Source organism: Mustelus asterias, chromosome 20 (genome assembly GCF_964213995.1).
Source record: "Mustelus asterias chromosome 20, sMusAst1.hap1.1, whole genome shotgun sequence".
NCBI lineage: Eukaryota > Metazoa > Chordata > Chondrichthyes > Carcharhiniformes > Triakidae > Mustelus > Mustelus asterias.
In genome coordinates this window covers 75,558,821-75,583,015 of record NC_135820.1, presented here as the reverse complement: position 1 = coordinate 75,583,015, position 24,195 = coordinate 75,558,821, and the positions used below count along the sequence as shown (strand labels likewise).

Below are 24,195 nucleotides of genomic sequence, written 5' to 3'. Positions count from 1 at the left end.
TGGAGATTACAGAGACAGGGAGGGTGGAGATTACAGAGACAGGGAGGGAGGAGATTACAGAGTCAGGGAGGGTGGAGATTACAGAGATAGGGAGGGAGGAGATTACAGAGACAGGGAGGGTGGAGATTACAGAGACAGGGAGGGTGGAGATTACAGAGACAGGGAGGGAGGAGATTACAGAGACAGGGTGGAGATTACAGAGACAGGGAGGAGATTACAGAGACAGGGAGGGTGGAGATTACAGAGACAGGGAGGAGATTGCAGAGACAGGGAGGGTGGAGATTACAGAGACAGGGAGGAGATTGCAGAGACAGGGAGGGAGGAGATTACAGAGACAGGGAGGGTGGAGATTACAGAGACAGGGAAGGTGGAGATTACAGAGATAGGGAGGGTGGAGATTACAGAGACAGGGAGGAGATTACAGAGACAGGGAGGGAGGAGATTACAGAGACAGGGAGGAGATTACAGAGACAGGGAGGAGATTACAGAGACAGGGTGGAGATTACAGAGACAGGGAGGGAGGAGATTACAGAGACAGGGAGGAGATTACAGAGACAGGGAGGAGATTGCAGAGACAGGGAGGAGATTACAGAGACAGGGTGGAGATTACAGAGACAGGGAGGGAGGAGATTACAGAGACAGGGAGGAGATTACAGAGACAGGGAGGGAGGAGATTACAGAGACAGGGAGGAGATTGCAGAGACAGGGTGGAGATTGCAGAGACAGGGAGGGAGGAGATTACAGAGACAGGGAGGAGATTGCAGAGACAGGGAGGGTGGAGATTACAGAGACAGGGAGGAGATTGCAGAGACAGGGAGGGTGGAGATTACAGAGACAGGGAGGAGATTGCAGAGACAGGGAGGGTGGAGATTACAGAGACAGGGAGGAGATTGCAGAGACAGGGAGGGTGGAGATTACAGAGACAGGGAGGGTGGAGATTACAGAGACAGGGAAGGTGGAGATTACAGAGATAGGGAGGGTGGAGATTACAGAGATAGGGAGGGTGGAGATTACAGAGACAGGGAAGGTGGAGATTACAGAGACTGGGAGGGTGGAGATTACAGAGACAGGGAGGAGATTACAGAGACAGGGAAGGTGGAGATTACAGAGACTGGGAGGGTGGAGATTACAGAGACAGGGAGGAGATTACAGAGACAGGGTGGAGATTACAGAGACAGGGAGGGTGGAGATTACAGAGACAGGGAAGGTGGAGATTACAGAGACTGGGAGGGTGGAGATTACAGAGACAGGGAAGGTGGAGATTACAGAGACTAGGAGGAAAGAGGTCAGGATTTTTAAACAAGGTAAAGTATCTTAAAATCAAGGTGTTGCTTAACCAGGTGTCAGTGGGATCTGGGTTGAACAGAATTGTGTGTAAATTAGGATATGGCCAGCAGAGTTTTGGTTGACCTTGTAAAGGCTGCAAGATGTGGATACACTATATAAACACGTAGCTACAAGTACAAGTTGCTGTCGGCTCAAAGTCAATAACCAGTGGCACAAAGCCAAGAGAGAGGAGACAATGGGAAGAGTTCAGAATGCACGATCACACCAAGGCCAGGGAATGTGTGGAAAGGTTGTCCATGGAGATGGAAAGGAGTTAAATTCAAGAGGGAGCTGTGTGGTCTCTTGGTTACAGAACGGGCTGGAGGGGGGTAAGGACCAATTATCATTGATTTCAATGGACATAAAAGCCGGGACAACATAAAACAAGCTGTCAACGTAATGGCGCGCTTTCTGCCATTGGACAAAGTCAAGATCTATCACTTCCTGCTAGTGGCTATCATTATCAGGAATTGCAATCCCCTCATTTATAACTGTCTATATAAACTAGTCACATTATAATTGAACACTGCACCCCAGCCCAATTACCCATACCGCTAACCCTCTAACCTTCCTAACCCTCCAACCTTCCTTGCCCTGAACACTATTGCACTACAGGCCAGTGACTAGTGTTACATCATACTTACATAGAAAGTAGGGTATAATTGCAATTTATAAAACTGAACAGATTTCTTCAACCTGCGCTCTCTGTATATCCTGCATCGGAACATAGGAACAGGAATGGGCCGTTCGGCCTGAGTCTACTCTGCTATTCAACTAGCGCATGCCTGATCTTCTACCTCAATCCCATTTTCTTGCATTATTTCCATATCTTGCGATATCTTTAATATCTAGAAAGCTGTCTTGAACATACTCAATGACCGATCCTACACAGTTCTCTGGGGCAGAAAATTCCCAAGATTCACCACTCTCTGAGTGAAAAAAATTCTCCTCATTTGAATCCTAAAGCTCCTGACCCCTTAGAGGGTAGCGCCACGGTGGCACCCCTCAGAGAGCACATGGTGGCACAATGGTTAGCGCTGCTGCCTCACAGCGCCAGGGACCCAGGTTCAATTCCCAGCTTGGGTCACTGTCTGTGCAGACTCTGCACATTCTTCCCGTATCTGCGTGGGTTTCCTCCAGGTACTCCAGTTTCCTCCCACAATCTGAAAGATGTGCTGGTTAGGTGCATTGGCCATGCTAAATTCTCCCTCAGTGTACCAGAACAGGCGCTGGAATGTGGCAACTAGGGGATTTTCGCAGTAACTTCATTGCAGTGTTAATGTAAGTCTAGTTGTGACACTAATAAAAAAAATTTAAATACTTTAAACCTTATTTGGAGACTGTGACCCCTGGTTCTAGAGCAACCCCACCAGCCAGGGGAAACATCCTTCCTAATATCCACCCTGCCGAATCCTGCAAGACGTTTGTATGCTAGAATGAGATACATAATGAGGTATAATATGGGCTACATATTAGCCCATAATGTGGTATAAGGAATATCAAATGCACTCCATAAAATTCAGAGATGTCGATCTCTGAATATTATTGAGATTCTATCTTTCACAGAATGGTTTCTACCAACACCAGAGTCTTGACTCATTCTCCGGACATTGTTACATGAGTGTGCCATTTGGGTCATTAAACCAAGCTAATGTGGAATAATTTGTTCAGCCAAGATAGCATTAGCCCAGTTATTGATAAAAATAAAATACCTTTTAAGAAAAAAAGTTTGAACCTGTTAGCTGGACAGGAAGAGAAGTCTGTTATTATTGTATATTATTATTAAGGGCAAGTTCTTTATCCATCTCCTTGCTCACTCCAAAAACCAATTCAAATTGAATTCAATTCAGGGTCCCCCACAAGGGAGACATACATAGAATCCCTACAGTGCAAAAGGAGGCCACCCAACCCATCGAGCCCGCATCGACAACAATCCCACTCAGACCCCAACCCCGCAACACCACGCACTTGCCCTGCCAATCCCCCCGACATCAAGGGGCATAACTATAGGTTTCATGGTGGGAGATATAGGAAGGACATCAGAGATAGGTTCTTTACGCAGGGAGTGGTTGGGGTGTGGAATGGACTGCCTGCAGTGATAGTGGAGTCAGACACTTTAGGAACATTTAAGCAGTTATTGGATAGGCACATGGAGCACACCAGGATGATAGGGAGTGGGATAGCTTGATCTTGGTTTCAGATAAAGCTCGGCACAACATTGTGGGCCAAAGGGCCTGTTCTGTGCTGTACTGTTCTATGTTCTATAATTTATCATGGCCAATCCACCTAACCTGCACATCTTTGGAGTGCAGGAGGAAACCGGAGCACCCGGAGGAAACCCATGCAGACACGGGGAGAGCGCGGAAACTCCACACAGACCGTGATCTGAGGTCGGAATTGAACCCAGAACCCTGGCGCCATGAGGCAGCAGCGCTAACCAGATACAAGATCCAAACTGACAAGATAAGGCTTTTGTGCCTGATCTTAGGCTTGACCTGACGCTTGATGTGCTGAACTTTGAGCGCCCATTACGTTCAGATCGAATTTCCATGATCTTATGCATTAGTTTAAGAAACATTGCTCTTGAAGCAGGCCTCACCTGCACAACTGGATGTGCCTCTCGGTGGAATTAATCACCATTGTGGCTTCTGCTATCGGGGCTTGTTTTCAGGTCTCTGAATGAAGCTGAAAATTTCAGGCTGAAGGTCACTGATTGCCACATTTTAAATGTTTCTGAATGCAGTGTTCTGTAATTTACCAAGAAATTGACCGCTTTCCAGCAATAGAACCATAGAAAATTACAGCTCAGAAACAGGCCTTTTGGCCCTTCTTGTCTGTGCCGAACCATTTTTTGCCTAGTCCCACTGACCTGCACTTAGACCATATCCCTCCACACCCCTCTCATCCATGAACCCATCCAAGATTTTCTTAAATGTTAAAAGTGACCCTGCATTTACCACTTTATCCGGCAGCTCATTCCACACTCCCACCACTCTCTGCATGAAGAAGCCCCCGCTAATATTCCCTTTAAACTTTTCTCCTTTCACCCTTAACCCATGTCCTCTGGTTTTTTTCTCCCATAGCCTCAGTGGAAAAAAGCCTGCTTGCATTCACTCTATCTATATCCATCAAAATCTTATACACCTCTATCAAATCTCTCCTCATTCTTCTACGCTCCAGGGAATAAAGTCCCAACCTATTCAATCTCTCTCTGTAACTCAGCTTCTCAAGTCCCGGCAACATCCTTGTGAACCTTCTTTGCACTCTTTCAACCTTATTTACATCCTTCCTGTAACTAGGTGACCAAAACTGTACACAATACTCCAAATTCGGCCTCACCAATGCCTTATATAACCTTACCATAACACTCCAACTTTTATACTCGGTACTCCGATTTATAAAGGCCAATGTACCAAAGGCACTCTTTACAATCCTATCCACCTGTGACGTCACTTTTAGGGAATTCTGTACCTCTATTCCCAGATCCCTCTGTTCAACTGCACTCTTCAGAGTCCTACCATTTACCCTGTACGTTCTACTTTGGTTTGTCCTTCCAAAGTGCAATGTCTCACACTTGTCTACGTTAAATTCCATTTGCCATTTTTCAGCCCATTTTTCTAGTTGGTCCAAATCCCTCTGCAAGCTTTGAAAACCTTCCTCACTGTCCACTACACCTCCAATCTTTGTATCATCAGCAAATTTGCTGATCCAATTTACCACATTATCATCCAGATCATTGATATAGATGACAAACAACAATGTTAGCAGCAAATGTTTTAAAATAATCTTCAGTTACTTAAAATCTGGTAATTTACATGTGGTAGACTGGACATTGCAGCTTGAGTATTCACGCAGATGGAGCTGAATCTGGATCCCATCCTGATCCGGGGAGGGGAAGGAGTGGTTGTGGTGTTGGGGCGGGTTCTCAATTGCACATCCATAGTTCACAGAGGCAGCTGCCATGTGATCTTGGTGAGATAAGTGTCTGAAACCCACAGATTATATCTGGTAGGAGCAGATCTAAACCTTGTGGATTTGGATAGACAGGGTACCTTTTTGCAGAGGTCCCAGGACACCTTTGGGAGAGGTCAGGTGCACTTTTGGGTTGTTAAAGGTGGACATGATTGTGCGTAAAAAGTGTATAAACTCATTGGAACCATCAATGTTGCCAAAGAACAGTCAAGCTGTCAAGGAACTGTCAAACATAATTGGAAATGTAAAACCTCAGCTCATTGGACCTGTCAAATCTGTCAAGAGCTTTAACTTTGCTGGAGTTAAAATGTGTGGAGTTTAAAAAAAATCAGTGATTGTTATTTCACTCTGTATGTTGATATAAACCTAAAAGACAATCATTATAGGACTCATAATGTGTGAATCATTTTATAACCTAATAATATCAGAGTGGGGTGCCTATTAAGTGAGAAGTTTGATACTCAGCTCCAAGTGATTATAGAATAGAAATAGAAAGAGATTAATTGAAGAAATTTCCATGTTTTGAATGATTTTTTAATCAATTTATATATATTATATATATAACATTATCAATAGATACAACTTTAATTTATGTCAGCTTGGCTCCTGAGCCAATGGTGGATACTAGGTGAAATGTGTGGAGAGGGGCAAGAGTAGTAAGTGGGGGGGGGAATGGATTGGCATGAGTTGGCACTAAGTTGACTTGGGACTATAAAGAGCCATGGGAATGAGTGGGGAGATTCGCATAAGGAAAATGAGGGATCATGGGAGGAAGGGTAGGAGGAGTATGGGTTCACATTGAAGGTGAGGACCATGGGAGTGGGTGGAGGGGCATAAGGTGGCATGGGAGTGCATGAGGGGTTTAGGCTGATTTTGTTTTCATTTTTTAAGCAACATCAGCGAAGTGCCGGGGCACAAGGCAGGCCTTCTGACCGGCCCACTCTGCACCCAGCAGCCTCCGACATCGTCCTGGGTGAGGTGGGCCCAACTTGTAATCCAGCACGCCTCCCTGCAATGAAAATCTGACCTTAGGGGCGTTGTTTTCCTAGGTCAGGACAGAGCTGGGAAATGTCCCAACTCTGCGCATCAGATCACAGGGAGAAAATCCAGGTTGATGACTAGAACCTAAGAAATAAGAGCAGGAGTAAGCCATTTGAGCCCATTGAGGCTGCTTCACCATTCAGTAAGGCTATGGCTGATCTGACTATGACCGTAACTCCACTTTCCTGCCTGTCTCCAATGATTCCATTGTCAATCAACAATCTGTCTAACTCAGCCTTGAATATATTCTCCACCGCTCCCTAGAGTGGAGAATTCCAAAGGCAAACAACACTTTGTGAGAAGAAATTTCTCCTCATTTCCATCTTAACTGGGAGACCCCCTTATTTTGAAACTGTCTTCCAGTTCTAGACTCCCCCATGAGGGGAAACACCCTCTCAGTATTTATCCTGTCAAGTCCCCTCAGAATCGTATATGTTTCAATCAGATCACCTCTCATTCTTCTAAACTCCAAAGAGTATAAGATCAACCTTTCCTCATAAGACAACCAATCCATCCCCAAATCAATAGTGAACCTTCTCTGAACTGTCTCCAGTGCAAGTATATCTCGCCATTTACTTGGGACGGCACGGTGGCACAGTGGTTAGCACTGCTGCTTCATAGTGCCAGGGACCCGGGTTGGGTCACTGTCTATGCAGAGTTTGCACGTTCTCCCCCATATCTGCATGGTTTTCCTCTGGATGCTCCAGTTTCCTCCCACAGTCCAAAGATGCGTGGGTTAGGTTGTCTGGCCATGATAAATTGTGCCTTAATGTCAGGGGATTGGGAGGGTAAATATGTGAGGTTATGAGGATAGGACAGGACCTGGGTGGGATTATTGTTGGTGCAGGTTCGATGGGCCGAATGGCCTCCTTCTGCACAATAGATTCTATAAATCAGGTGAGCAGGAGTACTCCAGGGAAAGGCGGGATCGGGCAATTGAGTTGGATGATCAGATATGATCATAATGGTGGAGCAGGCTTGAAGGGCTGAATAGCCTCCTCCTGCTCCTATTTTCTATGTAGGTGCAGTCTCACCAATGCTCTGCACAGCTGTAGCAAGACTTCCCTACTTTTATACTCCATCCACCTTGCAATTCTCTTAGTGATAAACTTATTTTCAGCTGCATTAATCAAAGTGCAAAGTCACCACTCGTAAGTATAAAGCCAATTTTTAAAAATCATATTTGAAATGCTGTCGGTTGCATTGATTCAAGGCAGAGTTTGTTCGATAACATGCAAATAGGTCCCAGATGGTCTTGGAGAGAAAAAAACTTCTCAAAATTAGTGCAATGTTGGACACAAGTCGCCTGGGTCACCAACTGCGCGCAAAATGGAAACTCTTACTCCATTACCTTTAAACGTCAACCAAAGTAAGTCACTGCTGGATGTTGGCTATCGAAAAATGAGCACCAGACCTGTTCCTGGCTAGTGTCTCCATTAATATCTGTGCCATTCCTGCAGTGCATCAACATTGCAACCAGGTCCAGTTTCACCCTTAGGACAGTGCAGTGAAAATTGTTCAGTAATGAGTAAGACGAGTCAAGCAGTGCAGACTTCATGTGTGGTTGTGTTTAAAGAAAGTATTTGGGTGGCACGGTGGCACAGTGGTTTGCACTGCTGCCTCACAGCTCCAGGAACCCAGCTTCCATTCCCGGCTTGGGTCACTGTCTGTGCGGAGTTTGCACGTTCTCCCCGTGTCTATGTGGGTTTCCTCCGGGTGCTCTGGTTTCCTCCCATAGTCCAAAGACGTGCGGGTTAGGTGCATTGACCATGCTAAATTGTCCCTTAGTGTCCCATGATGCGTAGCTTAGATGGATTAATGGGGCAAATACGTGGGGTTATGGGAATAGGACTTGGGTGGGATTGTTGTCGGTGCAGACTCGATGGGCCGAATGGCCTCCTTCTGCACTGTAGGATTTCTATGATCGATTACCTCCAGTGATGGTTTGGTCCAGAAAATTTTGAAAAGTTCTTGACTATATTCGCTTTGCTCCAGCCCCCATCTTAAATCTTGCCCCAGTGCCTGGTATACCTCACCTAACAATGCCAGTACAGAAACGCAGATAATTATTGCGTGGCAGGTGACAATTTTAAGTCTTTATTTGTGCACTAGCAATGCCAAGGCATACAAGGCTATGGGCCAAGTGCTGGAAAATGGGATTAAAATAGTTACATCCAAGCACAGCAGGGCCAATCGAAAATAATCATGACCCGTGGCTGGTATTTCATCAGTTGCAGCAAAGGAATGCGAATGGTAACCCTTGCGATGTCTCAACTGAAGTCACCTGAATGAGGGACAAGCTTTATTTTTTTGTTCAGTCATGGATCTAGCCACCATTGACAAGGTCAGCAATTATTGCTGCTCTTAAGAAGGTAGTGGCAGGTCGCCCTTTTGAACCGCTGCGGTGTGTGTGGTGGAGGGACAGCCTGCGGCGTTGTCAGGTAGGGGTCTCATGATGGTGACCCAAAGACAATGAAGGAATGACCAATACATGTCTAAGTCAAGATGTTGTGAGATTGGGAGTTGGTGCTATTCCGATGTGCCTACTACCCGCATCCTTGTAAGGACAGAAGCTTATGCATTTAGACTTTTGTGGCCTGAATATCACACGGGTCAGGGCACAGATGTGGTGCAAAGTTGTATTATTTTAACAGAAACACCAAATATATTTTCCAAGTTTTTTTCTTTAATTGACATTATTGATCTCAAATATGGTAAGACAAAGTTTACAGATTAAAATGGTCAAAACTTTAAATCAGAATAAAAAAAACCAGTAAAATTTACAAACTTTGCTTCACAAACATACACATCTAAATTGTATAATATATGCACACAGAAAAAAAACTGTAGCTTTGAGCTCAGTTCCAGAACCTGCTGTGATGATACATCTTTCAGAAACTCCGTTTTTTTTTAAATTGGAAAGGCAAAATACTAATTTTTTTCCACCTCAGTGCTTTCAGAAAAAGGACTCGATAACACAAGCTTTGTGCCAGCAATTTAATTGACAACAAAATAGTGAAGTCTCCTTGATTTGTATAACTGGGTTTTCAAATGGTCCAAATTTGAACTTAAGTCTCTCTTCCACCCCTTCCCCCAATCCCATCTTCACAGCAGTGAGTTCATACTTACACTTCTCAATAACACTTTAAAGACATAAACAGTATAATACTTCTAGGCTGTAGACAACATACAAGAAGGATGAGTCACTACTAACACACTGAAATGAGAGCAAAATGCCTTTTGGCATGGGCAGTCTGCACCTTCCCCTCGGTTATTTTAAGCTCCCTCCCCTGTGCCCCCCACCTCCAACATACAAACCAATGGTTTTAAGTTTTTTATTTATCAGTGTCACAAGTAGGCTTACATTAACACCGCAGTGAAGTTACCGTGAAAATCCCCTAGCCGCCACACTCCGGTGCCTGTTCAGGTACACTGAGGGAGAATTTAGCATGGCCAATGCACCTAACCAGCACGTCTTTCAGACTGTGGGAGGAAACTGGAGCATCCGGAGGTAACCCATGCAGACATGAGGAAAACGTGCAGACTCTGCACAGTGACCCAAACCAGGAATCGAACCTGGGTCCCTGGCACTGTGAGGCAGCAGCGCTAACCACTGTGCCACCGTGCCGCCCATGTGGGGCAGGTGGTGCTTGAAGGATCGTTTGGTGAGGCAGCAGTGCCACCGTGCTGCCCATGGGAATGCATGCATCAATCTCACGTCTTCAGTTGTTAAGCTCTGGAACTCCCACACAAAGCCTCTCTTCTTTTTTAAAGACAGCCCATAAAATCTAACCCTATTAACCAAACCTTTCCCCATCCCTCCTGAGATGGCTGGGTGTCAAATTCTTTAATGCTCCAGTAAAGCTACTTGGTATGTTTAATATACATCCCAGGTGCTTATAGAAATGCAAGTTAATATTGCACATAGACCTGCACTCAACTAAAGGACAGCAGTTATCCTGATGGTTCCAACTGAGCCAAGTGATGATCTGCATAAAATTAACTGCAGACCAGAAACTCTCCACCCTGGAGCTGAATTGAACTTATTGCCCATCCCTAATTTCCTTGGGGAAGGAAAAGATTAGGCGCTTCCTCGAGCTGTTGCAGTCTGTGTGGTGAAGCTGCTCCCACAGTGCTGTTCAGTGCACGTTTTCAGGGTTCCAGTTCAGTGATGACGAAGAAATAGCCATATGGTTTCAAGAAGATACATTGACTATAGAATATTCTGATGTAAATTCATAGGCCTGAAATGCTATCTGTCTCTCTCTCTCTCTCTGCGGGTGTTCCCTGATCTGCTGAGGATTTCGAGCATTTTCTGTTCTTAATTCAGGCTTCCAGCATCTGCAGTGTTTTGGTTTTCTGGACTAGATAATCCATTTTAGCCACGGTTCGGTCAGATCCACAGTGAAAAACCTTTGAAGCTGGGGTGGCTTTAATTACTCTGCGGTAGCTTGAGGCAAAGCTTAGGTTTGTGAAAGCATGTAGGAGGTAGGAAGAGTCGAGTTCCAGTTTTGTGAACCCACAAGAATAAGCAAGTAAACATGAGACATAATGCAGTGAACCTTGAGTTAAACAATGGTAAAGATGTAGGGAGGGACAAGAGGCTGCAAATTGCAATTTAAGGGCAAAGCGAGAAGGCACATCACTAACAACAGAGGGGAAACGTGAGTCTGATGGCGAGAGAGGAATCATCTATTGATCTACAAACTTATGCCATGTGTCTACAAAGCAGCGAACCTCTCTAGAAATGGTAGCCATACACCTTCCTCCTCTTGGTTTAAGTTCATTTAGCCCTTCAAAAGCTTTCTCAGCAAAAAATTCCAACCTTTGATGCGCTAGTTGCACTATTTAATTCAAATTATCAGATCAATTTTTAGCACATTGAGCAATACTGAACTATCCGGAACTCGAGTTCAGTTCAAAGCAGGCCAGCTGCCTTCAGCCCGAGTTGAAATTGAGAAGCTGTACAGGGGTTTACCAGGACGGTTCAAGGGATTTTAGCTACGAGGTTAGATTGGAAAAGCTGGGATTGCTTCCATTGGAACAAAGGAGATTGAGGGGAGATTTGATTGAGGTCAAGATGACAATGACAGGTTCAGATAAGGGTTACAAAGAAAGGCAGTTCCCAGTAGCCAACGCCATAATGACTAGGCAACATAGATGTAAGGTTTTGGGCGTGAGATGTAGAGGGATGCACGTGAGGAAGAACTTTTCTTTTTACACAGTGAATGATAATGACCTGGAGCTCGCTGTGGGCAAGGGCGGTGGAAAGAGACGTAATGGGCGGGTTTTACAGCCTCACTCGGGCAAGACCAGAAATTCCCCTCCGAGGTCAACGGAGATTTCCGTTGTTGGACCCTCGCCCGCTCTGATTCTGTGGCGAGCGAGTGAGGTGGTGGAATTCCGGCCAATGAATGATTTCAAAAGAAAACTGGGTGGGCACTTGAGGGAGGCAAACTTGCTGAGCTATAGGGGTTAGAGGAGGGAGGAATGGGATTGAATACTCGACAAGCTGAATGGCTTCCTTCTGTGCTATAATGCTTCTATAACCAAATAGTAAAGCTTTAATTGGACAACAGAATCCACCACACTTCTGCCATTTCCCACTTATATGACACTGGTCAACAAACTTGACATAAGCAAAATGTCATTCTTGCTCATATGACTCGCACTGGGAAAGTCTGCTTCCAACTCCACTTACCAATTCCTTTCCGAAAGCCACTCTACTCTGGCTCTGAAAGCTTTGGGAGAGAGGGCGCGGGATGAGATTTGTATTCACTCAGTCCGACTCAATAAGCCGGAGAGATACATCTCAAGGTCTACTCCATCTTTGAAAAGAGATATTGCTTCTGTTTGTTTGATATATTGCATGGATCACCCTGGCACATCTGACTAAAAGAGGTAATATTCACTTAAAAGTGCAGCAAATTCAATTTTCCTGCATTAATCATCGATCTTGGAATCAAATCTGGGCCTGGGTTAAAAAATTGAATATTTTAAATGCTGGAAAGCTATTGGGTAAACAGTTGGTGCATCGCCAATAATACGATGAAAATGGATTTCCAGAATTGAGGGGGAAGAATTCTATAAACAGAATGGTTTGTGATTCAAATCCTGAACCCCATCATCCCTGTCAACCCTGTAGAAGCTGGAAGGACTCCTCCCTGCTGCAAGTACAAGGACGACGCTGCCCATCACAGCCGGGGAAAACTCACCTTAGGTGCAATTCAATAGGCGTTAACACACAGGGTGTTCCAGGGTGAGTTTCAAAAGAGGGGTGGCCAGGGAGGGGGGGGGGGGGGGTGAAAGGCACACCGGTAGAACATCCAATAAACTCGGAGATGCTACAACTATTTCTCTCACTTGTCTGAAAAATAGTCACAACCTATTTTCTCCCTACTCAAGAGGTGGCACAGTGGTTAGCACTGCTGCCTCACAGCGCCAGGGACCTGGGTTCAATTCCCAGCTTGGGTCACTGTGCGGAATCTGCACATTCTCCCCGTGTCTGCGTGGGTTTCCTCCGGGTGCTCTGGTTTCCTACCACAGTCCAAAAGACGTGCTGGTTAGGTGCATTGACATCAACAGGCGCTGGAGTGTGGGAACTAGGGGAATTTCACAGTGACTTCATTGCAGTGTTAATGTAAGCCTCACTTGTGACTAATAAAAGAACTTGGAAAGCAGCAAGGTGCAGTTAGTTGAGTGATCCAATTGTGGTGAATAAAGGATTCAATTGGGTAGCGGGGGGAGGGGGTGAAGCCATCCCCTCTGATGGGAAAGTCCAGAACAAGGGGGCATGAACTAAAGTCAGGCCATTCCAAGGTGTTGTCAGGAAGCACATCTTCACACAAAGGGGAGCGGAAACCTGGCACAACTTTCCCAAGAAGCTGTCGAGGGTGTGGGGGGTTCATTGGAAAATGTCAGCACTGAGATTGACAGATTTTGGTTTGGTATAGGTATTAAGGGTAGGTGAGTTAAGGTCAGACAGGATATAGTTGAATGCTGAGGCAGACGTTATGATCTAAATGGCCCCTGGCTGGGCTTGTACGATCCTCTGTCACATCATTCCAACTGAGCAATATTCAGGACTCAAAGGCAGCGCGGCTCGACAGGCGATACAGTAGCATCATCCTGAATTTGAATAGCGTCTTTAGGGGCCAAAGATCCTATTGGTTCATAGGGAGTACGCTACAACCAGCTGCATTCATTGGGTGGGGACTGGGAGCAGGGATGCGAGCTCCAATAAAAACCTGGAGATGAGCATTTGAGATGAGAGCCTTTGTCTTTGCTAATGCATGGATCGGAGCAATATCACAGGATAGACAATGCAAGAAGCATTGGCTTGAATAAGGCTGAGGGACAAAAACACAGGCACAGTGAGCCAGCTGACTGTCCTGTAAAACACTGACTCTTGGATTAGGTTTCTAGATTCCATGGTTTAATGGTAAGTACTTATCTAACATGTCGTAAATAATAACACTATCCAGTTCATTCAATACTGTCTCTGAAAGTCTACTTTTTAAGATCCTTAAATACAGCGCTACAACAGTGCTCCAAATTCTCTTAGAATTTTTCCTGACATCATCCCATCCTGTAAGGTCAGGCTGAAATATAAATGGGGCTTGATAAAATTTCTCAGGCAAGTAAATCACATTTACATTGGTTAAAAATGATTAACTTTTAATTTGAATTTGGAGACTTGTTTGCTTTTCTTCGAATATCAAAAAGATTAATTTATCCGTGAATTTCTACAATCAAGCTAAATGCCTGGGAAAATTCCACTCCACTAACTAGTTTTAAAAGTTTATTTATTAGCGTCACAAGTAGGCTTACATTAACACTGCAATGAAGTTACTGTGAAAATCCCCTAGTCACCACACTCTGGCGCCTGTTCGGGTACACTGAGGAAGAATTTAGCATGGCCAATGTACCCAACCAGCACGTCTTTCGGACTGTGGGAGGAAACCGGAGCACCCGGAGGAAACCCATGCAGACACGGGGAGAACGTGCAGACTCCGCACAGACAGTGACCCAAGCCGGGAATCGAACCCGGGTCCCTGGTGCTGTGAGGCAGCAGTGCTAACCCACTGTGCCACCGTGACTAGATCAGTAACCAATTATGAGCAAAGTGCCCGCAGTAAAAAGGAAATCTGATGATGATGATAATCTGATTTTAATAACATTTACTAGAAACACTTAGTGACTGAAAGAGAAAGATCGGTTGAAGCTAGCGTGTAGTTTGCTGGTGGGTTCCGTACTAAACACTAACTTTAATCTTCAATCTTCTGTGAATCATAGAATCCCTACAATGCAGAAAAAGGCCATTCGGCCCATCGAGTCTGCACGGACAACAATTCCAACCAGACCCTATTCCCGTAGCCCCCATATTTACCCTGCTAATCCCCCCGACACTAAGGGGCAATTTAGCATTGCCAACCAACCTAACCTGCAGATCTTTGGGGTGCAGGTTAGGCTGATTTACCCATGTTAAATTTCAACATTCAGCACTTTGTGTTTGTGTCTCTCTTTGTTTGGACTGTTATAGAACTGAAGGGCCAGAGGCTGGGAATGTGGAAGTATCAACTCAAATACAACAGTCATGTTGACTGAATGGAAGCGTGTGCTACGGGAGGAGTTATTACTGACAACTTGTGGCTAACACTGGTACCTTAACTCTATTTTATGAGGAATGGCACTTTTATTTGCTGGTGTCACTATCAAAGGTGATGACAATTGCTCTAATACACAAAGAGGTGTGGACACATCTCAAGATGCAAATAATTACTCAGTGCTCGAAGGGTTAACGTGAAGAGGCTGTCACTCCCGTTATGCCGGGAGTGTAAAATGTCAGCTGTGACTCAGTTGGTAGCACTCTCGTCTTTCTTTAAATCAGATGCTGGCTTCCAGTCGTTCTCCAGGGATATGGCTGATGCTTCATGTGCAGTGCTGAGGGACGGCTGCACTGTCAGAGGGGCAGTCTTTTGAATGAGATGTTATACAGAGGACAGAAAATGCTCGAAAATCCCAGCAGGTCTGACAGCATCTGTGGAGAGAGAACGGAGCCAACGTTTCGAGTCTGGATGACCCTTCGTCAGAGCTCTGACTCGAAACGTTGGCTCTATTCTCTCTCCACAGATGCTGTCAGAGCTGCTGGGATTTTCCAACATTTTCTGTTTTAGTTTCGGATTCCAGCATCTGCAGTAATTTGCTTTCATGTTAAACCGAGGATGGTGTCTGTTCTCTGGGTTAGCTGAAAAAGATCTCATGGCGTTATTTAGAAGGAGAAGGGAAAGTGGCCTGGTCAACATTTCCTTGCTGCTTGCTGTGCACTAATTGGCTCCCACCTTTCCTACTCTGCAACCCTGACTACACTCAAAAATACTTCATTGGCTGTAAAACCTTGGGACATCCCAAGAGTATAAAAGACGCAAATAAATGCAAGCTCCAACCATCCAAACGTACTTGGGCAAAGCAAATGATTGGAGACTTGTTACCTTTACTCATGACTGTAACCAAAATTAAGGGGTGGAGGTGTTAAAAAAAGCCGCCCCTGGGAGTGGCTGTTTTATGTAACGTTATTTCGCAGGCCACTGAGGGCACTGACACGGTGTGAGAGGAGAGGTTGGGGGAGAAACAGAGTTTCCTGGTGAGTAAGCTGGCCTCTCCTTCAGGGATTCCTCACTCATTATTCCATTCCACGTCCCAGATTTAGCAGTCCCGCCTATTGTACAAAGCCGGGCTTTCTTTAGGTGTTTGCAAGAGAGCAGGGGTGGGAAGCTTACCCTGAGGCTTTGAAATACAGCTTTATTGAGCACTGCAACGCCAGCAATCTGAGAACTTCACTGCTTCTGTGTGAAATATAAAGCTGGAGGTTTTTCAGAGTGAGGATGGTCGCTGGAAGGTATTCTAGAAAAATAGTTTTTAAAAAATAAACTAAAAATAATGTTCATCCTGGTGTAGGATTTTACCAATAACTCCTGAGATAGAGGGGCAAGCTGCCGTAACAGTCCGCGGCATCTGAGCTTCCATTTTGTGTGTTTGGGTGATGTTTGTAAGTGTGTGTGAGTGAATGTGTGAATTGCTGGGAGCCTGTATGTGTGAAAATACGAGTCTGTGTGTATGAATGTAGGTCTACGTGTTGTGTGGGGGTGTGAGAGACTGTGTTACTGTGTCTCTGTGGGTGTGTGGGACTGATAGAATGCATGCGTGAGTGAGAGAATGTGTATGTGTGCGTGCGTGTGTGTTTGTATGAGGGAATGTGTGTGTGTGTGTGTGAGGGAATGTGTGTGAGTATGTGTGTGTGTGTATGTATATGATTGTGTAAGAGTGTGTGTGAGAGTGTGAGTGTGTGTGTGTGAGGGAATGTGTGTGTGTGAGGGAATGTGTGTGTGTGAGGGAATGTGTGTGTGAGAGGGAATGTGTGCGTGTGTGTATGTGTGTGTGTGTATGCGTGTGAAGGAATGTGTGTGTATAACGTTTCCTTGCAGACTTTTCTGCGTTAAGAAGATGAACTCGGCACATCGTCCTGGGGGTGAGAACTCTCCCTGGAGTCTCAGAAGTTCTGTTGCCGTCGTTTCTTGGCATCAATGGCGTCCAGGATTGGCTGCCTCTTAGCCTGGTAACGCTGGCGGATCTCCTCAATCTCCTGCTCCATTGTGGGGTCCAGCGAGCTGAGTCTTCCCTGCAGCTCCTCGACCGTCCAACTCTTCAACTGCAAATTCAATTTAAAAAAAGACATGTTAGTTTAATATTCTCGCTGGCCTCACTGAATAAATATAAATGAATATACATAAGGGAAGGATCTAATTGACGTGTTTGAGATGATTAAAGGAATTGATGGAGTGGATAGAATCATAGAATCCTACAGTGGTGAAAAAGGCCATTCGGTCCATCAAGGCCGACCACAATCCCACCCAGGCCCTATCCCCATAACCCCATGCATTTACCCTAGCTGGTCCCCCTGATACTAAGGAGCAATTTAGCGTGGCCAATCCACCTAACCCGCACATCTTTGGACTGTGGGAGAAAAGCGGAGCACCCGGAGGAAACCCACGCAGACACGGGGAGAACATGCAAACTCCACACAGACAGTGACCCAAATCGGGAATCGAACCCAGGTCCCTGGCGTTGTGAGGCAGCAGTGCTAACCACTGTGCCACCGTGCCACCCGGAGAGAAACATTCTCCTCTAGTGTGGGTGCCCTAAACAATGAAGGGCAACCTTGAAGTTAGAACTTGGACTTTCATGGGTAACGTCATGAAACACATCTTCTCACAAAGGACAATGGAAATCTGGAAATCTCCACCACAGCTGGGGGATCATTGAATATTTCAAACCACTGACCGATAATACATTTGCCCAACAGAAATCTAAGGGCTACAGAACCAAAGCACGTAGCTGGAGATAAGATACAGATCAACCACGATCCAACTGAAATGGTGGAATATGTTTTAATGGCTAAGTGGCTTCCTCCTGTTCCTAAATATGCTACAGTCACTAATAGATCCAATAAAGGAATTCAGGTGAAACATCCTTTACTCAGAATAGTGAGAGTGTGGAATAGACGGATATGTAGATTGAGGAGGGTGGAAGGAGGCATAAGACACTAGCATGGAAGAGGTGGGCTGAATGGACTGTTTCTGTGTTGTAAATTCTATACAATCCTTAAAAATGCTGCTTCACCTAATTCTCTTTTCTGCCTTTCATTGAGTCTGTTTGGAAGGCAACATTGCATTTTGGGGTTCACTTTTACCCTATATATTGTTGATTTCTGTGTTTGAGATGATGTCTCTTGCTGAGGAATGTCATGCCTAACAAATCTAATTGAGTTCTTTCAGAAGGTGACCAGGTGTGTAGGTGAGGGTAGTGCAGTCGATGTAGTTTATATGGATTTCAGCAAAGACTTTGACAAGGTCCCACATGGGAGACTTGTAAAGAAGGTAAATACACACGGGATACAGGGTAATTTGATAAAGTGGATTCAAAATTGGCTCAGTTGTAGGATGACAGAAGGCTGCTTTAGTGACTGGAAGCCAGTGCCCAGTGGCATACCAGAGGGATCTCTGTTGGGCCCCTATTAATTGCCATTTATATAAATGACATAGATAACTATGTGAGGGGTAGGATTAGTAAGTTTGCAGATGACACAAAGATTGGACAGGTGGTTAACAGTGAGGCGGAATGTCTTGGGCTACAAGGAGATATAGACAAGATGGTCAAATGGGCAGATAAATGGCAGATGGAAGTACACCCTGAAAAGTGTGAGGTGATACACTTTGGAAGGAGTAATTTGACAAGGAAGTACTCAATGAATGGTAGGACACTAGGAAAGTTCTGTGGAACAAAGGGACCTGGGAGCATTCGTCCACAGATCTCTGAAGGTGGAAGGGCATGTTAGCAGGGTGGTGAAAAAGAGCATATGGGACACTTGCTTTTATTACTCGAGGTATAGATTACAAAAGTAGGGAAGTCATATTGGAGTTTGTATAGAACTTTGGTGAGGCCACAGTTGGAGTACAGTACGCAGTTTTGGTCCCCACATTATAGGAACAATGTAATTGCACTGGAGGGGGTGCAGAGAAGATTCACCAGGATGCTGCCTGGGATGGAACATTTAAATTATAAAGAGCAGAGAAGACTGAGGGGCGACCTGAACGAGGTATACACGATTATGAGGGGCATGGACAGAGTGGATAGGAAGCAGCTGTTTCCCTTAGCTGAAGGGTCAGTCTTGAGGGGACATAGGTTCAAGGTGAGGGGCAGGAAGTTTAGGGGGGATGCGAGGAAAAGCATTTTTACCCTGAGGGTGGTGGTGGTCTGGAATGCGCTGCCTGGGAGGGTGGTGGAGGTAGGATGCCTCACATCCTTTTAAAAGTACCTGGATGAGCACTTGGTACGTCATAACATTCAAGGCTATGGGCCAAGTGCTGACAGATGGGATTAAGTGGAAACTCAGGTGTTTCTAATGTGTCAGTGCAGACTCGATGGGGCCTCTTCTGCGCAGTATGATTCAATGAGCCCATTCTCTCTACATCCCAGCTATCTAGCTAAATTTATTGTGCACACAGGTAATAGAGAACCTTCTTCAATTTACTCCAATTCCCTTCTGTGCCTTCACTTGATCTGTCTTTTCTTCAGTAGCCAGCGGGACATCGGCCACTGACACAGGCTAGACTCACCGTTCACCTATCATACCTCTGTGCTCGCAGACCTAGATTGGCTCATGGTCCTGCAACCTCTCCGTTTTAAATATTTCATTCTCGAGGAGGGTGGGGGAGCAAAGGAACACTTAAAGACGTGCAGCTTGTGTTGGTTGGGATTCAATTCCCATTGCCATGAGGAAGAGAGAACCTGCACTTCCGTCCAATTTACTTTTGAAGTGGAACTTGCTGAGATTCAATGTGTGAAGTGCAGTAGAACTGTACGTACTGTCTTTCAAAGAGGTCTTGAAGGGCAGGAGCATAGGAAGCATAGTGCAGCAGTGTGAATGAATAATGAATGAAGTATTGTTTTTAATATCGTTAAATAATCCTCAGTGGTTGTGCAGTGTCAACAGGCGCTGCTGATGCATTGGTTACTCAGCAGGTTTGAAGTCCTATATTCGTGAATAGTAGAGCCAGAAGACTTTCTTTACATCAGGTTTGGGCTCCTGGGTAATACAATGGCTTTTGCAGCTTCTGGACTGTACTGAAGGACATGATCAGTGAAGATTTTCAGAGGACGACTGGTGCCTATTAGTTCCTAGAATCTCCTGCCTTATCAGCAGGGCTAATTGGTGTTCCCCTTGGACCAGAACGAGACAAATGAAATTAAAAAAAACATGGCTCCCAGCACTTTGAAAGCTGCGTTGGGAACAGCAGTCGTACTCAAGATTTCTCCCTACTTTTAACTGCACTTGAAGGCATTTAATTAACGTTTGATGATTAAAATGAGCCACTTTCATTCACAAAATAATAAAAGAAAATGAACAAGGACATTCTCTTCTTTGCTCTCAATCCTGGCTTTGGCTCAGATCTCAGTCGGAAGAAACCAAAGGCAAGCCAGACTCAGGGGAAGGAAGGTGATAAACTCATCACACCTGCTTCATTATGACTGTAACACTACATTCTGCACCCTCTCCTTTGCCTCTCCCCCGTGTACTCTATGTATGGTATGTTTTGGCTGCACAGTCCAAGAAACAATACTTTTCACTGCATCCCAACACATGCGACAATAGTAAATCAAATCAAAGAGGAAGGTTGGTCTGGGTGAGTGCGCAAAGGCCATTCTCTTTCACAAAAAGGAAACCCAGTACAGACAAATGTTCCTTCAGTGTGGTACCTTTGTGCTCACACCAGCATTTACTAGGGGGACATAGGTTTAAGGTAAAAGGGGGAAAGTTTAAGGGAGATATAAGAGGCAAGTGTTTTACTCAGAGGGTAGTAAGTGCCTAGAATGCGCTCCCAGAATATTTTTAGCCTTGCATGGTTCAGAAAATCAACTCGAGGATTGTTTCTGGCACTTCCCAAAATTGGCCAAAGTTCAATCGACACATGTGCTGGGCGGGAACTTAACACAGAAAATTACATCTAGGAAACCATCTCAATAATTAATTTGCACCTCCATCATTTTTTTGCTTAGGTACATTACCTTGGAGCTTTTACAAACCTAGCAGCTGATAATATGCACCTGCCCTCTATAAATGCTGATCTAGCTCGGGTCTGCAGGAGCAGTGAGCAGCTGCCTCAACACTAGGTGACAGGTAGATGCAAGCTGTCGAGCACACCTCTTGTGCCCTCCTTGTCCCCTGGGCTGGGTTGCCCAGCAGCCCATCCCACCTCTGGCTGCCTCAGCCTCTTGCGCTAAATTCTTTTTGTTTTAAAACCCTTTGGGATTCTCTGAACTTCAGCTCAATGGTGGGCAACACATATGTTCCCAACCAAGCCAAAATTGGCCTGTTCTTTCTTGGTACACTGGCCGTTGTGCCTTCAGCTGCCTTCAGCAAACTCCGGAATTCCTTCCATAATCCTCTCAGCCTCTCCCTCCTCTTTTAAGACGCTCTTTAAAGCCTACTTCCTCGACCAAACTTTTGGTCACCTGCCTTAATATCTCCTTACGTTGCTTGGTATCAAATTAACTTTTGATAATGCTGCTGTGAATTTAAAGGTGTAGAAATACAAATTGTTGCTGGGTTAAAAACAAATCAGGCTGTTTCTGCCCTCCTTAATTAGGTTTTCCTCTCATGCTGCATGGCCCACACTCCTTCCCGGCGACCTGTGGGGTGGGTAAGTACCAGTCCCAGAGGTTTACAAAGAACAGTACAGCACAGGAGCAGGCCCATCGGCCCATCAAGCCTGCACTGACACATGACGCCTTTCCAAACTAAAGACTTTTTGCCTCTACGTGGTCCGGATTCCTCTACTCCCGGCCTATTCACGTATCTGTCAGGATACCTCTTAAATGTTGCTATTGCATCTGCTTCTACCACCTCCAGTGGCAGCGCATTCCAGGCACTTACCACCCTCTGTGTAAAATAACTTGCCTCTCATATCTCTTTTAAACTTTCCCCCTTTTACCGTAAACCTATGTTCCCCCTAGTAAATGACATTTCTACCCTGGGAAAAAGGACTCTATGACTATCCATTCTACCCATGCCTCTCATAATTCTATAAACTCTGTATCCTTGTTTCATTTTGTTTAAAGGGGTACTTACCCAGGAAAATGGGCCCGGGTTATTGCAGGATTGGAGAACGCTAAATTAATCCCCCCCAAGACGGCCATCAGACGGCCCCAGAGGGAAATGCAGCCCATCCTAAGTCTACTATCACAGTGTAAACCTGCCCCCTCCACCCAAACTATATACACCAGCCTGGGAATAGATAGCCGCAGGACTATAAGCAGCCAATTGCCAGGTATGGTAGATCTCCACTGAATCATGGTAGCTCAATTTAAATCTCCTCTCCTTCTAGGGCAGCAACATGTTTATTTTAGAGAATCTGTTGCGTGTCAAATTAGATTTACCAAGGGGTTGGGGAAAAGCCTGGCGCCGGTTGCCAGGGGGCTGGTTTCTAATGAACTTCTTGTTGGCGCTACTGAACATGGCTGCGTTCTAAAAGCTCCAGCGGGATGTTTTTCATCTGAAACAATAATTTTCTGACAAAAAAGCCACAGCGATCTTTGTTGGCATTTGCTGCCTGTAAAACCCCCGGGAGACCCAGTCAATTACATGTTGAATTTCACGATGCGCTGAGTGACGACAGATGATCAGGGGAGGAGTGCGGGAATCACATCCACTTTCTGGCTCGTCTTAAATCAAAACACTCTATGTTTGGCGACCTTTCAGCTTTTGCAAGCGAAACACACTGCAGTATTTTTCCCGTCCTCCTTCCCCCACAACCCTCCCCACAGTTTGAGACCCGGCTGCGATATTCACTGTTTAAATAAAAGTTGAAAGATTTATTCTTGCGACAAGAGAAAGAGAGGGGGGGGGGGGGGGACATCTTAAGGCAGAGTGTGCTTCCTCTGTTTGGTAGGCGCTGCAGGGTGAATATTGGTGATGCTCAATCACTGGAATCAGGACAGATGGTAATATCAGCAGAAATAGACACCTGCACAGCAATGATGCAGGCTTTCCTTTTTAAACTGTGCTTCCCAAACAAAGGAATTAAAATATTTCACCACAACATGCTTGCTGAACACTGAAAGGTTTATTTTTCTCTGAGACTAATGTGTTTTTAAAAATCTATAATATTTCATTGATTTCAAAAGGAAATTGGATGGAAAGTGAATCAGCAGGGCTATGGAGATGGAGTGGAGTTGGGGCTGACTGGATTGCTCCACAGAGCACCTGCATGGGCGCAATGGGCCGAATGGCCTCTTTCCGCACTATAATGACACATTGCTCTTTAGCATGCAAACAACCTTGATGTTAGACACAGTGATCGATTTTCTCTCACTTTTAATAGGGCATTGCTTTATCTCCCAGGTTTAGTCTTTTTTCCGCCCATCCCCACACAAGTCAGGGTTCCCAATCTGGTTGGGTACATTCCTAGAATCATAGAATCCCTACAGTGCAGAAGAGGCCGTTCAGCCCATCGAGTCTGCACCGACTCTCTGACGGAGCATCTTACCCAGGCCCTCTCCCTCGCCCTATCCCCATAACCCCGCAAATTTCCCATGGCTAATCCATCTGCACATCTTGGGGCACGAAGGTGCAAGTTAACATGGCCAATCCACCGAACCTGTACATCTTTGGACTGTGGGAGGAAGCCGGAGCACCTGGAGGAAACTCACACAGACACGGGGAGAATGTGCAGACTCCACACAGACAGTGACCCAAGGCTGGAATCGAACCCGGTTCTCTGGCGCTGCGAGGCAGCAGTGCGAACCACTGTGCCACCGTGCCACCCCATTCGTACAGGTTTCAACACATGACACCCCCTCCCATCACCTCCAACTGCCTTACTCCAACAGGTTTTTTAACCATCTGCAAGATTTTTTGTGACCTATTAACTGAAGTGTTCAAAAAAAATGGAAACAAAAAACAGCACAACGCATCCAATTTGTTATTCATGTCCCTATAATTCTTCTCCTGGGTGTTGCTCGTTGCAAAGCCCAGGAGGGGAACGTTTCCAGAGACTCCTGGACAATCACAGAGCCGACAACCACCATTTGCTCTTGCCCTTCTGCTGACTCTTGCTGGAATTCAAGTTCCATTTGTGATGGCAGTCCCTCCCTGTACCTCAAATGCCATCCTTCATGCGTGGCAGCTTCACATGGTGAGTGCCAGCAGCCCATTCGCATATGAGTACACATAGAGATTGCTATACGGTGATAAAGTGAAGAATCATTGTCTCTAACCCCCCCACTCCCACCCTCCCC

At 45.4% G+C, this 24,195-nt stretch overlaps 1 protein-coding gene across 2 annotated transcripts in view; it reads right to left on the bottom strand.

Moving 5' to 3' along the window:
* Positions 1 to 9,017: 9,017 nt before the first annotated feature.
* The window catches only part of LOC144508649 (serine/threonine-protein kinase 3/4), a 152,501-nt gene continuing 137,323 nt past the window's right edge, over positions 9,018 to 24,195 (bottom strand). For both annotated transcript variants that reach the window (XM_078236880.1, XM_078236881.1), the window contains one exon: positions 9,018 to 17,047. In XM_078236880.1, coding sequence (XP_078093006.1) covers positions 16,889 to 17,047 — 159 coding nt within the window. In that variant the 3' untranslated portion in view covers positions 9,018 to 16,888. The remainder of the gene's footprint in view (positions 17,048 to 24,195) is intronic.